We start from the raw sequence: 13505 nt of genomic DNA on the forward strand, positions 1-13505 counted from the left end.
GCACCAGTACAGGTTGGGGGATGAGCTGCTGGAGAGGAGCTCTGCAGAGAGGGACCTGGGTGTCCTGGTGGACGACAGGTTGGCCATGAGCCAGCAGTGTGCCCTTGTGGCCAAGAGGGCCAATGGCATCCTGGGGTGCATTAAAAAGAGCGTGTCCAGCAGGTCGAGGGAGGTGATCATCCCCCTCTACTCTGCCCTGGTAAGGCCTCATCTGGAGTACTGCGTCCAGTTCTGGGCTCCCCAGTGCAAAAAAGACAGGGATCTCTTGGAAAGAGTCCAGCGGAGGGCCACAAAGATGGTGAAGGGCCTGGAGCATCTCTCCTATGAGGAAAGCCTGAGTGAACTGGGTCTGTTCAGCCTTGAGAAAAGAAGACTGAGAGGGGACCTAATCCAGGTTTATAAATATCTGAGGTGTGGGGGCCATAGTGGTGAGGCCAGTCTCTTTTCAGTGGTACGTGGAGACAGGACAAGGGGAAACGGACATAAGCTGCAGCATAGGAAGTTCTGCATGAATGTGTGCAAGAACTTCTTTACAGTGAGGTGACGGAGCACTGAAACAGGCTGCCCAGTGAGGTCGTGGAGCCTCCTTCTCTGGAGATGTTCAAGTCTTGCCTGGATGCCTACCTGTGCGACCTGGTGTAGGGAACCTGCTTTGGCAGGGGGGTTGGACTCGATGATCTCTGGAGGTCCCTTCCAACCCCTACAATTCTGTGATTCTGTGATCTGTTGTTGGATGCTGAGGGCAACCTGGTCACCAAGGACAGGGATAAGTCTGAGGTACTTAATGCCTTCTTTGCCTTAGTCTTTAATAGTAAGACTTGCTACTCCCTGGGAACACAGCCATCTGTGCTGGTAGATAGGGATGGGGAACAGAATAAGTCCTTCATGATCCATGATGAGATAGTTTTGGACCTGCTGCGGAAGCTGGATGCTTACAAGTCCATGGGACCAGATGGATTGCACCCTAGAGTGCTGAGGGAGTTGGCAGATGTGATTGCCAAGCCACTGTCCATCATTTTTCAGCAGTCCTGACTAACCAGAAATGTCCCAGCGGACTGGAGACTGGCAAATGTGACGCCCATCTTCAAAAAAGGCCGGAAAGATGATCCTGGTGGCCTATCAGTCTCACCTTGGTGCTCAGGAAGGTTATGGAACGAATAATCTCAGGAACCATCATGGACCAATTAAAGGCCAGCCAGGGGATCAGGCCCAGTCAGCATGGGTTTGTGAATGGTAGATCCTGTCTGACAAACCTGACTTCATTCTATGACAACGTGACCCACTTAGTGGATGAGGGTCGGGGTGTCGATGTGGTCCTACCTGGACTTCAGTAAGGCCTTTGACACTGTCCCCCATAACATTCTCATGGAGAATATGGCTGCCCACGGTCTGAATGGGTGTACGCTCCACTGGGTGAAGCACTGGCTGGATGGCCGGGCCTAAAGATTCATGGTCAATGGAGTTGGATCTAGTTGGCGGCCGGTCACAAGTGGTGACCCCCAAGGCTCAGTACTGGGGCCACTTCTGTTTAACATCTTCATTGACAATCTTGATGAGGGGATTGAGTGCACCCTCACTAAGTTTGCAGACAACACCAAGCTGGGAGGGAGTGTTGATCTGCCAGAAGGGAGAAGGGCACTGCAGAGGGACCTGGACAGACTGGATCAATGGGCCGAGGTTAACGGCATGAGTTTCAATAGGGCCAAGTGTTCGGTCCTGCATTTTGGTCACAACAACCCCAGACAACCTTACAGGCTTGGGGAGGTGTGGCTGGAAAGCTGCCTGATGGAAAGGGACCTTGATGTTCCAATGGACAGCCGGCTGAACATGAGCCAGCAGTGTGCCCTGCTGACCAAGAAGACCAATGGCATCCTGGCTTGTATCAGGAATGGTGTGGTGAGCAGGACTAGGGAAGTCATCCTGCCCCTGTACTCGGCATTGGTGAGGCCTCATGTCGAGTACTGTGTTCAGTTTTGGGCACCTCAGTACAGAAAGGACATGGAGGTACTGGAGGTCCAGAGAATGGCAACGAGGCTGGTGAAGGGCTTGGAAAATCAGCCCTATGAGGAGATGCTGAGGGAGCTGGGGCCGTTTAGTCTGGGGAAGAAGCGGCCGAGGGGAGACCTTATTACTCTCTTCCAGCACCTGAAAGCACCACATTTGCTGCGGTGACATGCATCAGAACAGATAAGACTGCGCTGGGCAAGGGATCTGAAGTAAAAGAGACTGACCAAAAAGCTCGTTTTAGGGCTAGTTTGAAGCTAGCAGCGGTGTCGTGCTTGTGGGCAGCTTGTGGGCAGGATCTTGACTTGGCGGAGGTGGTGCCAGCTCGTTTGCCACTCAGTTTAAACCCCCGCTCTTAACGTGTTTGCACCTGCTAATAAGCAGTTCACACCTTCTAATAGTCCATAAATAGCGTCAGGGAGCACACAGCAGAGCAGGTGTGAACCATTGTTTCAGCCTATTGAGAACAGGGATGCTAACATGGTTTCCACCAGACAATGAGTTTATTCAAAGAAGATTGTGGCAACCCAGACGGAGGGGCTGCTCAGAAATGTGGCTGTTCAAGTCTCTGGCTGCAGGGACTGCTCGAGCCTGCTGCTACCTGGGGAAGGTGGCAGGGATTACACCTGCGTGAGGTGTGAGCAGGTGGATGAGTTACTCCAGCTGGTGGTTGAGCTCAAGGAAGAGGTACAGAAACTTAGGACCATCAGGGAATGTGAGTGGGAGATAGACTGGTGGAGTCACTGGCTGGCAAGTCAGAGGAAAGGGTGCCAGGGAGACACCCTCACAAAAGTGGTGGACCCCCAGCCCCACCAGAGTAGGACAGACCTGACTGATGAGGAGGGTTGGACAAGAATCCCTACTCGACGTCATGGGAACCCCCCCCGCCTGCCTACCCCGCTTCCCCAGATCCCCCTTAGCAACAGGTTTCACATGCTGGAAATGGAAGGTGAGGTGAGCCATGAGGTGATGGAGGATCTGCCCAGGAGGGAGCCTAAGGCAAGGAGGGAGTCTAAGGCGAGGCGGCCACCCCCATGCCTCCAGACTGCCTCTATCAGGAAAGAAAGAAGGGTGGTCGTGGTGGGTGACTCCCTTCTCAGGGGAACGGAGGGCGCCATATGCAGACCAGACCCGAGCCGCTGAGAAGTGTGCTGCCTTCCTGGGGCCCGGGTCAGGGACATGAGCAGGAAAATACCAAAGCTGGTGAGGCCCACTGATTACTTTCCGTTGCTCATAGTTCAGGTGGGCAGTGAAGAAATTGCTCAGACAAACCTACGGGCAATGAAAAGAGATTTCAAGGGTTTAGGGCGCTTAGTTCAAGGTGCAGGAGCACAAGTAGTCTTTTGCTCTGTACTATCAGGGTGTGGGAATCAAGTGTTGTTTCTGCATTAGAATTGTATAATATTTTTATTTTATGATCTCTGCTATCATAGTTGCCAGGAACACACTCTGTATATAGGTGTATATATGTATATTTTGTCATACACACTGCAAGAATATCCTGCACGAGAGCAAACCAGAGAACAAGCCATGGCACACCCGAGGAAGCGCCTGAAGAGACATTGGGAAGGCCTGACATCATCCCCCAGTGCTCTTTGTTTAACGATGATGACTTTAAAGAAAATCACCATATCAATAGGACAAGGAGAGCACCGAGACATCTTGGAAACAACAGGATGACTACTGACTGGCACCAGATAACAAATAAATTAACAAGTAAATAGCAAATGTAAACCTTCTGATAAGATTGTGAACCTGGAGTACCCAACCATTGGGGAAACAGGGGAGGGGGGAGGCAAGGGGGAGAAAACAGGGTATAAAGGCTGTCATGTTGTGTCCATAGGTGCGCTCCTACTTGTGGGACGCCCGCCATTGCAATCGCGAATAAATTCTGCTTTTATCAGAGATACCGTCCTGACAAAGTTACTTGGATTATTTCCAACAAGGGGCAGTGTGGGACTCAGAGCTTGCATGGAAGGTGCAAGCAATGAATAACTGGCTCAGAGGCTGGTGCTGAGCCAGAAACTTTGGGTTCTTCAACCATGGGGTAGTTTACTCGGCCCCTCGCTTGCTGTCCAACCATGGAACCCACCTATCTCAAAGGGGGCAATGAATCTTAGCTCAGGAGCTAGCGGGGTTCATCAATAGAGCTTTAAACTAATTATGACCACGAAGGCCACAAAGACGGTGAAGGGCCTGGAGCATCTCTCCTATGAGGAAAGGCTGAGTGAACTGGGTCTGTTCAGCCTTGAGAAACGAAGACTGAGAGGGGACCTGATCCAGGTCTATAAATATCTAAGGTGTGGGGGACAGAATGGCGAGGCCGGACTCTTTTCAGTGGTGAGTGGAGACAGGACAAGGGGAAACGGCCAGAAACTGCAGCATAGGAAGTTCCGCACAAATGTGCGCAAGAACTTCTTTACAGTGAGGTGACGGAGCACTGGAACAGGCTGCCCAGGGAGGTGGGGGAGTCTCCTTCTCTGGAGATGTTCAAGACCTGCCTGGATGCCTACCTGTGCGACCTGCTGTAGGGAACCTGCTTTGGCAGGGGGGTTGGACTCGATGATCTCTGGAGGTCCCTTCCAACCCCTACAATTCTGTGATTCTGTGATGACGGGAGAAGGGGACAGCACAGGCCTCACAAGAGAAGAGCCTAGGGAAACGATTTTAGAGCTGGGAGTGAGGCAAATGACTCGGCTCAAGTGCATCTATACCAATGCATGCAGCATGAGCAACAAGCAGGAGGGGCTAGAAGCGATTGTGCGCCAGGCTATGATCTAGCTGCTTTTACTGAAACATGGTGGGACTGCTCCCATGACTGGAGTGTTGTGATGGATGGCTATAAGCTCTTCAGAAGGGATAGACAAGCAAGGAAGGGTGGTGGTGTGGCCCTTTATATTAAGGACTGTTTTGATGTTGAAGAGCTTGAGATTGCAAATGATAAAGTGGAGTGTCTATGGGTGAGGATCGGGGGAAGGCCTGTAGGGGAGACATCTTAGTTGGGGTCTGTTACAGACCACTGAATCAGGATGAGGAGATGGACGAGGTGTTCTACGAGTAGCTTGCAGAAGTCATGCGACCGCCAGCACTCGTTCTTGTGGGGGATTTCAACTTCCCTGATATATGTTGGAAATATAATATGGCTCAAAGGAAGCAGTCCAAGAGGTTTCTAGAGTGTGTGGATGTCATGGTTTTATGATTTTTGGTTATCAGTATTCCACACCATAACATCATGTAATGCACTGGGGGTTTGACTGCTGATGCTGAAGTTACAGGTGCCTGTCCGAAGGAGAAGAACTACATTTCCCCAGGAGGCTTTGCGGTCAGTGAGGAGATGGAACTCTGTGCAGGGTCACCTGATTCCTTCTTCTTCGCCTGCACTTTGCTGTCTGTGCTTTGCCGTCTACTTTTCTTCATTCACTCAACTGGACTGCAATTCTCACCTCAGCATTGTGGTGAAGCCTATCTACCATTCAGACAGACTCTCTCTCATTGTACTTTGCTAATACTATATTTAGTAAATCAGTTTGTTCCACCTCAGATTATTGCTGTTGTTTTCAATTATTTTGGGGTCCCCTGTTTCCCTTTTCCGGAGGCACGGATCTGCAGATCCCTCTGCCCCGCTGGTCACAGAACGGGGCCGAACCAGCCCGTAAACCGTTGACAGTGGAAGATAGCTTCCTTACATAGCTGGTACGAGAGCCTACCAGGGGTGGTGCCCTGCTTGACCTGCTCTTTGCTAACAGAGAAGGACTGGTAGGTGATGTGAAGGTTGGAGACTGCCTAGGGCAGAGTGACCATGAAATTGTAGAGTTCTCTATTGGAGATGTCAGAAGGGTGACTACCAAGACTACTATCTTGAACTTCAAGAGGGTGGACTTTGACCTGCTCAGGACGCTTGTAGCACGGGTCCCTTGGGAGTCGCTCCTTAAGGGTAAAGGGGTCCAGGAAGCCTGGACGCTCCTCAAGGTGGAAATCTTAAAGGCGCAAAAACAGGCTGTCCCTGAATACCGTAGGGCGAGCCATAGGGGGAGAAGACCGGTGTGGATGAGCCGGGAATTACTGTCAGGACTCAGGAAGAAAAAGAGAGTCTATGTCCTGTGGAAGAAGGGACAGGCTACTAGGGGAGATTACAAGGGAGTAGCTAACGTATGCAGAGAGGAAGTCCGGAAGGCAAAAGCCCATCTTGAACTTAGATTGGCCACTGCAGTAAAGGAGAGTAAGAAATCCTTTTACAAATATATCAATGGCAAGAGAAGAACCAAGGATAATCTCTATCCTTTAATTGATGCAGTGGGGAATGTGACACAGAAGACCATCCTCAACGCCTTCTTCACATCTGCCTTTAATAGTCAGACCAGTTATTTTCAGGGCACTTTGTGCCCTGATCTGGGTATCTGGGCTGACACGCAGAATGTCCCCCCGGAGATTGAGGTGGAGGCCGTTAGGGAGCTCCTCCTCCATCTGGACAGTCACAAGTCCAAGGGACTGGATGGGCTTCATCCTAGGCTGCTGAGGGAGTTGGCGGGGGTGATTGCTAAGCTGCTCTCGGCTATCTACCAGCGCTCCTGGTTGACTGGAGAGGTTCCAGAGGATTGGAGGCTTGCTGATGTGACTCCCATCTACAAGAAGGGCCGTAAGGAGGATCCAGGGAACTACAGGCCTGTCAGCCTGACATCAGTGCCAGGGAAGGCCATGGAACAAATCCTCCTGAGAGATATCACACGGCTCGTGCGCAACGCCCACGGGATCAGGCCCAGCCAGCATGGGTTCATGAAAGGCAGGTCGTGTTTGACCAACCTCATCTCCTTCTACGACTGGGTGACCAGACTGGTAGATGAGGGAAAGGCAGTTGATGTAGTCTACCTAGACTTCAGCAAAGCCTTTGACATGGTCTCTCACAGTATCCTTCTGCGGAAACTGGCTGCTCGTGGCTTGGACAGTTTTACCCTCTGTTGGACAAGGAGCTGGCTGGAGGGCCGTGATCAATGGGTGGTGGTCAATGGAGTGAAGTCTAGCTGGAGACTTGTTACAAGTGGTGTCCCCCAGGGGTCGGTGCTTGTGCCCATCCTGTTTAATATCTTCATTGACGACTTAGATGAAGAGATTGAGTGTACCCTGAGTAAGTTTGCAGATGACACCAAGTTGGGAGGTGGTGCCAATCTGCTTGAGGGCAGGGAGGCCCTGCAGAGGGATCTAGATAAGCTGGATCGCTGGGCTGAGATGAATGGGATGAGGTTTAACAAGGCCAAGTGTCGGGTTCTGCACTTTGGCCACAACAACCCCATGCATAAGAAGTTACAACTGTTAAAGGAACATATGGAAAAGATTGGAATACAGGAAGATCCCTTTGGAAATTGGTTGGAGAATTTGTTTGGTGGGATTGGGCCATGGCTTAAGCAGTTACTTAAAGCATTAGTAATAGGGCTTCTTATATTTTTGGGACTAATGCTGTGCTTGCCATGTATCTTTCGATGTTTGCAAGGTTGTATACAACGAATGACTGAGAAAATGATCTACACGCAATTGGAATATCATAGAATGCAGGATAAATTCTAAAATATACGTTGTTTGGGTTTAGCACATTGCGTATTGTAACGGGGCAAGGCTCCTCTTGGCATGGGGAGGGGGAGATGTATTAGGCGCTTGCGCCATCTTTGGGTTGTAATGCATTAGACCCTCCCCCTTTCCATATATAAGCACACGTTTGTTCCATTAAAGCGCCATTTTGCTGTTCACCATATTGGTGTCACCTCAGTAATTGGCCAAGCTGCGGTCTCCCAGGGAAAACGAACGAGTGAAGGTTACAACACCGCACTTTGGCCACAATAACCCCGTGCAGCGCTACAGGCTTAGGGATGAGTGGCTGGATGAGTGTGAAGAGGAAAGGGACCTGGGGGTGTTGGTTGATGCTCGGCTGAACATGAGCCCACAGTGGCCAACAGCATCCTGGCCTGCATTAGAAATAGTGTGGCCAGCAGGAGCAGGGAAGTAATCGTCCCCCTCTACTCAGCACTGGTGAGGCCACACCTCGAGTACTGTGTTCAGTTTTGGGCCCCTCACTACAAGAAAGACATTGAGGCCCTGGAACGTGTCCAGAGAAGGGCAACGAAATGGTGAGGGGTCTGGAGCACAAGTCTTATGAGGAGCAGCTGAGGGAGCTGGGATTGTTCAGTCTGGAGAAGAGGAGGCTCAGGGGAGACCTCATTGCACTCTACAACCTCCTGAAGGGAGGTTGTGATGAAAAAGGGTCTGACCTCTTCTCCCAGGCAAATAGTAGGACCCGAGGAAACGGCCAGAAGTTGTACCAGAGGAGGTTTAGGTTGGACATTAGGAAACTTTTTCTCTCAGAGGGTGGTCAGGCACTGGAATGGCTGCCCAGGGAGTGGTGGAGTCGCCGTCCCTGGCAGTGTGCAAGAGGTGCCTGGATGAGAAGCTACGAGATATGGTTTAGTAGCTTGTGGCACTGATAGGAATGGGAGGGTGGTTGGACTGGATGATCTTGCAGGTCGTTTCCAACCTTGCGATTCTACAATTCTATGATTCAATCTACAAAAGATTGACAGACCTGGACATGTTGGCAAAATTTTTCGAAGTCAGACTGGCTTAAAGCAGCTATATCTGCTATGGCCTTTCTACACAGTACATCACTGAGGGACATGGTTTAGTGGGCATGGTGGTGATGGGTTGATGGTTGGACTAGATGAGCTTAGTGGTCTTTTCCAGTCTTAAAGCTTCTTAAATTAACTAACAGGATATTCAATAGTATGTGATCATAGAATATCCCAAGTTGGAAGGGACCCATAAGGATTATCCGGTCCAACTCTTGGCTCCACACAGCACCACCCAAAAATCAGACCAAAAATAATGGAAAGTAATTCAATTCAGTGTCTTTTGTCTGCTTACTTGGAGTTAGGTGTCAGAAAAAAGCAACATCTAGATCAAGAGGCAAGGCAGAGCATTCACAACAGAGCAGAGCAAATGACCCACACTGTACTTTGGTTTCTATCTTTACCCACAGAACCTGCAAAACAAGACATGGGCATCTCATTGGTGAGCAGTACCATGGGAGGATCAGCAGTTTCAGCAGTCCCCCAGTGCCCAGATGCTTTCCCCCCACATATCACATAAAAAAGTATAAAACCGTGGGAAGCTCACCAGGGGAGGCAGCCACTGCTCAGGAACTGGCTTGGGATCAGCTCCTGATGACTAGCCAAGCAATTGCATTGTAGCTGTATACAGCAATGATAAATGTATTTGTCTATTGTATTTTTATTATTATTTTTTCTTCCTTTTCTTCCTTAATAACAAATAGCTTTTATCCCAACCTTTAAGTTGGGCCAGAGAGTTTTCTGGCCATGGCCATATTCAGGCATAGCTCTCAGCAGCTATCACTGGTACCTCGTATGTTCTTCGCTCACACAAAACCAGGATTGCTTCGTTCCAGGTCAGTCCTCTTACTTCGTCAATTACCTTCAGTCTCAACCTGATGCAGCTAACAGCTGAAGGACTGTGAACAGTAGGAAATAAGAGTTAATCAACGTAGCTCCATGCCTTTAAGAAATTTCTGAGCTGGTCCATCTGTCATGTGGCTTCCTTTATCTGAATCAATTATGAACAGAATCAAATCTGTTCAATATTTCACGTGAACACTAAACAGTGGTATTAGCAGTAGCCTCACAGACTGCCTCTGCCTCTCCACCCATCTTGTTCTGTCAATGGCAACAAACAAGTGCAAGGCTGTGCACCTGCATGAAGGCAATCCCATGTGCAAATACATGCTTGGCAGAGAATTGAAGAGTAAAAGATGGTTCACAGAAACAGATGTGCAGACTGCTAAAAGAATGAAGATTGCAACAAGCTGGGATTAGAACAATCGGGAGGTGGAGGACAAAGATAAAAGTTTTGAGAATAGCTTGAATACATTTGGTAAGTGGCAAGATGTCCATAAGAGAAGTTAGAACTGGATCAGGGGCTGCCCCTCTTGCAGGATCAAGAGTTTACAGCAAGGAAGACTACAAGCCTTCATGAGGAAGACTGTTATTCTTCATCCTGTGACCACAAGGAGGAGACGCCCACAGCTCACTATGCATGCACAAGGGGGAGGGACCACATGCTATGGGTTCTCAGAAATGGAATTAATATGTATCCGAATTCTGGGAAACAGAATGGCTTGGAGGATAGATTTAGACTAGGTATCAGAAAGAAGTTCTTTACTGTGACAGTGGTGAGGCACTGGAACAGGTTGCCCAGAGAGGCTGTGGATGCCCCCTCCATGGAAGCATTTGAGGCCAGGCTGGATGGGGTTTGAGCAACATGGTCTAGAGGGAGGTGTCCCTACCTATAGCAGGGAAGTTGGAACTAGATGATCTTGAAGGTCCCTTCCAACCCAAACAGTTCTATGATTCTATTAAATTGATATCCTTTAGTCTCTTTAAAGGGCCCACATAATCAATTTACCACTGCTCAAATAGTGTCTGTTCTCAGGGATGAAAGGCATAACCCAAAGCAGACTGTTCACTGCAAGAAATTTCCACCATCAACATAGTCCATATTCCTGGATTCAGCCAGGAATCGTGAATGTAGGAGTTCTAAGTCCCATTCTTTAAAGCCTTTCTTGTACCCCCAAGCCTCCTCATGACCCCTCTGTGCACTGCAGCAGTTCTGGGTGACAGGGTCATCACATGGAATTACCTCACAGTCTCTCTTTACTATCTGTGTTGTGGTTTAATCTAGCAGGCAGCTGTTTGCTCACTGTGGGATGAGGGAGAGAACTGGGGAAAAAAAATAAAGTATAACTCCTGGGTTAAGATAAAAACAATTCACTAAGAAAAGAAATAGAAATTAACAGAAACAAAAATTATATACAGATACACATGCACAAGTGATACACAAGGTGACTGCTTACCATTCGCTGACTAATGCCCAACCCATCCCTTAGCAGCAGCTGCTGCCCTGAGCAGCTCTCCCCAGCTCTGTTGTCCAACATGATGCCATATGGTATGAGTTCTCCCTTTGGCCAGTGTAGGTCAGCTGCTCTGGTTCTGTCTCCTCCTCGCTTCTGTGACTCCCAGCCCCCTTGCTAGCAGGACAGGACCATAAGATGAAGTGTCCTTGGCTCTGTGCAGCACCACACAGCAACAGCAAAAACATCAGTGCGCTATCAACACTGTATTTCTCCTGAAGCCAAAACACAGCACCACACCACACACCCTGAAGAAAGTCAGCTCTGCCTTGCTGAAACTGGGACACTTCTTGCTTTCACTTCACTTTTACACCAGCATTTCACTGACTTGGAGACTCCCCTCATATTTTCATTTTTTGAAGCAACAACAAATGTAGCTTTCTTATGGACAGATCTACCCTGAACTGGGACAGGAAATGCCTTCCTAAAATATCTGCCCTCCTTACCCCTTCACCAGCATTATCTGCCCATTCACTTCATCTTCCCCCATGCACATGTGTGCTTCTACTTCTTTTCCCCCTAATACTCCCAATACTGATTTATCCCAGACCCCCTCATAATCTAATAATGTTGCTTCTAATCCCATATCAACTGAGAATGAATGTGTAACTTCTCACTGCCATTCAGCAGACACTGCGTTTCCAGGCAGTTCCTTCTTCCAGATATCAAGTAAGCGTGGTAGAGGTTAATCCCATTGACACTAGGGCTGGGATCCCTAATCTTTAAGGTCCTTCTGTAACGGATATTGTTTTCTCTTTGGGGTAGGAAGAGGAGGCAATGGCTTCATCTGCTTTAGTTTTTCCCAAATCTCCTCTTGTTTCATCCCTTTTTCCTGAAGGATTTTCTTCATTTTGGCGAGCAGAACTCCTGTGGGCTGACTATCTAGCTCTCCTTCATTTACTCCCTGATTTATCAAGTATCTCCAAATTATCCCCCTAGGGATGTATGTCCTCACCCTCGCTGCTTCCTTCTTCGCCTTCTCTTTCCCCTCCGCCCCCACCAGGGTGCCCAGGTTCTCCAGGGTGGCCATGCACTCTTGGAGGGGACGGCCAATCAGCGTGGAACCCAGGCTGATGAAGAACCCCCTGTGTGCCTCGGGAGCACGGCAGGCCAGCACCCCGACATCCCCCTGCTCCACATTCATGCCCAGAATGTCAAAATCGGAGCTCACGGGTTTCTCCTGCTGCTTTAGAGCCCGCAGCACCACATTCCCACACACGTACGCCGCCGCCTCCTGGATATCTCTCCAGGGCGCCCCTTCCATGTTATCCTTGAGGGGCTCATATTCCCCTAGATTTCTAATCACCAGCCTTAAGATTTCTCCTCCCAAGGCCTCATCGGGCGGCAAGGCTCTGATGATGGCCCCCACCTTCGGCCACGGCAGCCCTATGGCCGTGACCACCCGCTTTGCCGCCTCGTGCGTGAAGGGAGTGCGCTGTTCTAAGGTCCAAATGCGGTTTACCCACATGGGCCAGCCCTCCTTGTTTTTCTTCCAGACTTTCTCTTTTTTTGACACATCCCTATCCCCCGTTCCTGCGCTTCCCTCTCGCTCTGCCAGTTTCGTTTTCCTGGCACCCACAGCCCCCCCACCTTGCACAGCGGAGTTCTCTTGGATCTCCACGTCCCAGACATCCCCGTCCCGCAGCCCCGGCTCCCCGTCTCCCTCGCTCAGAGCCGCCACTTTCCTCTGATCCAGCCCCTTCCCCAGCAGCCTGCTCAGGCACTGCACCTTCCTTCTCAGCCGGGCGTTCTCTGCGCTCTCAGCCCTGAGCTCCTCCCTGGCCCTCCGCAGCTGCTCGCCCAGCAGCGCGTTGTCACAGCGCAGCGCCAGGATCTCGTTGTGCGCTACCTGCAAGCTGTTCTGCAGGTTCTTCGCGCACTGCTCCTTCTCCTCCACCGCAGCCTGGAGGACGCTGGCCAGGTCGAAGAGCAGCCACTGCAGGGCCGAGCACTTCTTGTCTCCCTTGGGGTGATACGTGGAGACGTAGTTCACCCAGTGCCTCTCGGCGGCTTTCAGGGTGGGATCCTGGCCGACAGCCTTATAATCCCAGGGATCCCCGCCGTGCTCCAGCATGACCTGCACCAGCAGCCCCCTCTCCTCCCGCCCCACGGAACACTCCGGCTCCTCTTTCTCCTTGGACTTCCCCGCCCGCGTCAGCCACGACATCGCGCCGCGGCGGCTCGGCGCTGTGCCGGTAGGAGCGGAGTGATCTCCCGAGGAGCCCCGACTGAAACCCCGCGACGAACCCGCGCTCACCGAGCGGCAGCGCCACGCAGACACTCACCGCCCCCAGCGCTCCTCCTCCCGGTCGCGCATCTTCCCGCCCCAGCAGTCCTTCCAGTGACGGGCTCCGGCTTTTATTCCCCCGGGTCACCTCGGGGCCGCCGGCCGGCCGGCCCACCCCCGCTGTGCAGCCGCCCATTGGCCCCAGCTCGCCGCCGCCAGCCCCGCGCGCACCGCTCCCCGGCCGCCCGCAGAGCTCCGTTCCCCGCGGCCGTGCCGAGCCGCACGGCGGGCGGGGCCTCCCCGGGGGCG

General features: G+C 51.0%; 1 protein-coding gene across 4 annotated transcripts in view; it reads right to left on the bottom strand.

Annotated features, from left to right (window-relative positions):
• LOC125691200 (uncharacterized) overlaps window positions 1-13423 on the bottom strand; it is a 35465-nt gene extending 22042 nt beyond the window's left edge. The window contains exons 1-2 of one of the 4 annotated variants that reach the window (XR_007376070.1): window positions 13255-13423; window positions 1-9514 (exon numbers count right to left, since the gene is read on the bottom strand). The exon at window positions 1-9514 is cut by the window's left edge and continues 22042 nt beyond it. Coding sequence is in view for 3 of the 4 variants with exons in the window: in XM_048940279.1 (XP_048796236.1) it covers window positions 11685-13136 (1452 nt within the window). In the remaining variant the exon portion in view is untranslated. The other 3 variants (XM_048940279.1, XM_048940429.1, XM_048940343.1) reach the window with 3 other exon arrangements.
• Window positions 13424-13505: the final 82 nt, after the last annotated feature.

The sequence above is a fragment of the Lagopus muta genome, chromosome 1 (genome assembly GCF_023343835.1).
Source record: "Lagopus muta isolate bLagMut1 chromosome 1, bLagMut1 primary, whole genome shotgun sequence".
In the NCBI taxonomy this organism is placed as follows: Eukaryota; Metazoa; Chordata; class Aves; order Galliformes; family Phasianidae; genus Lagopus; species Lagopus muta.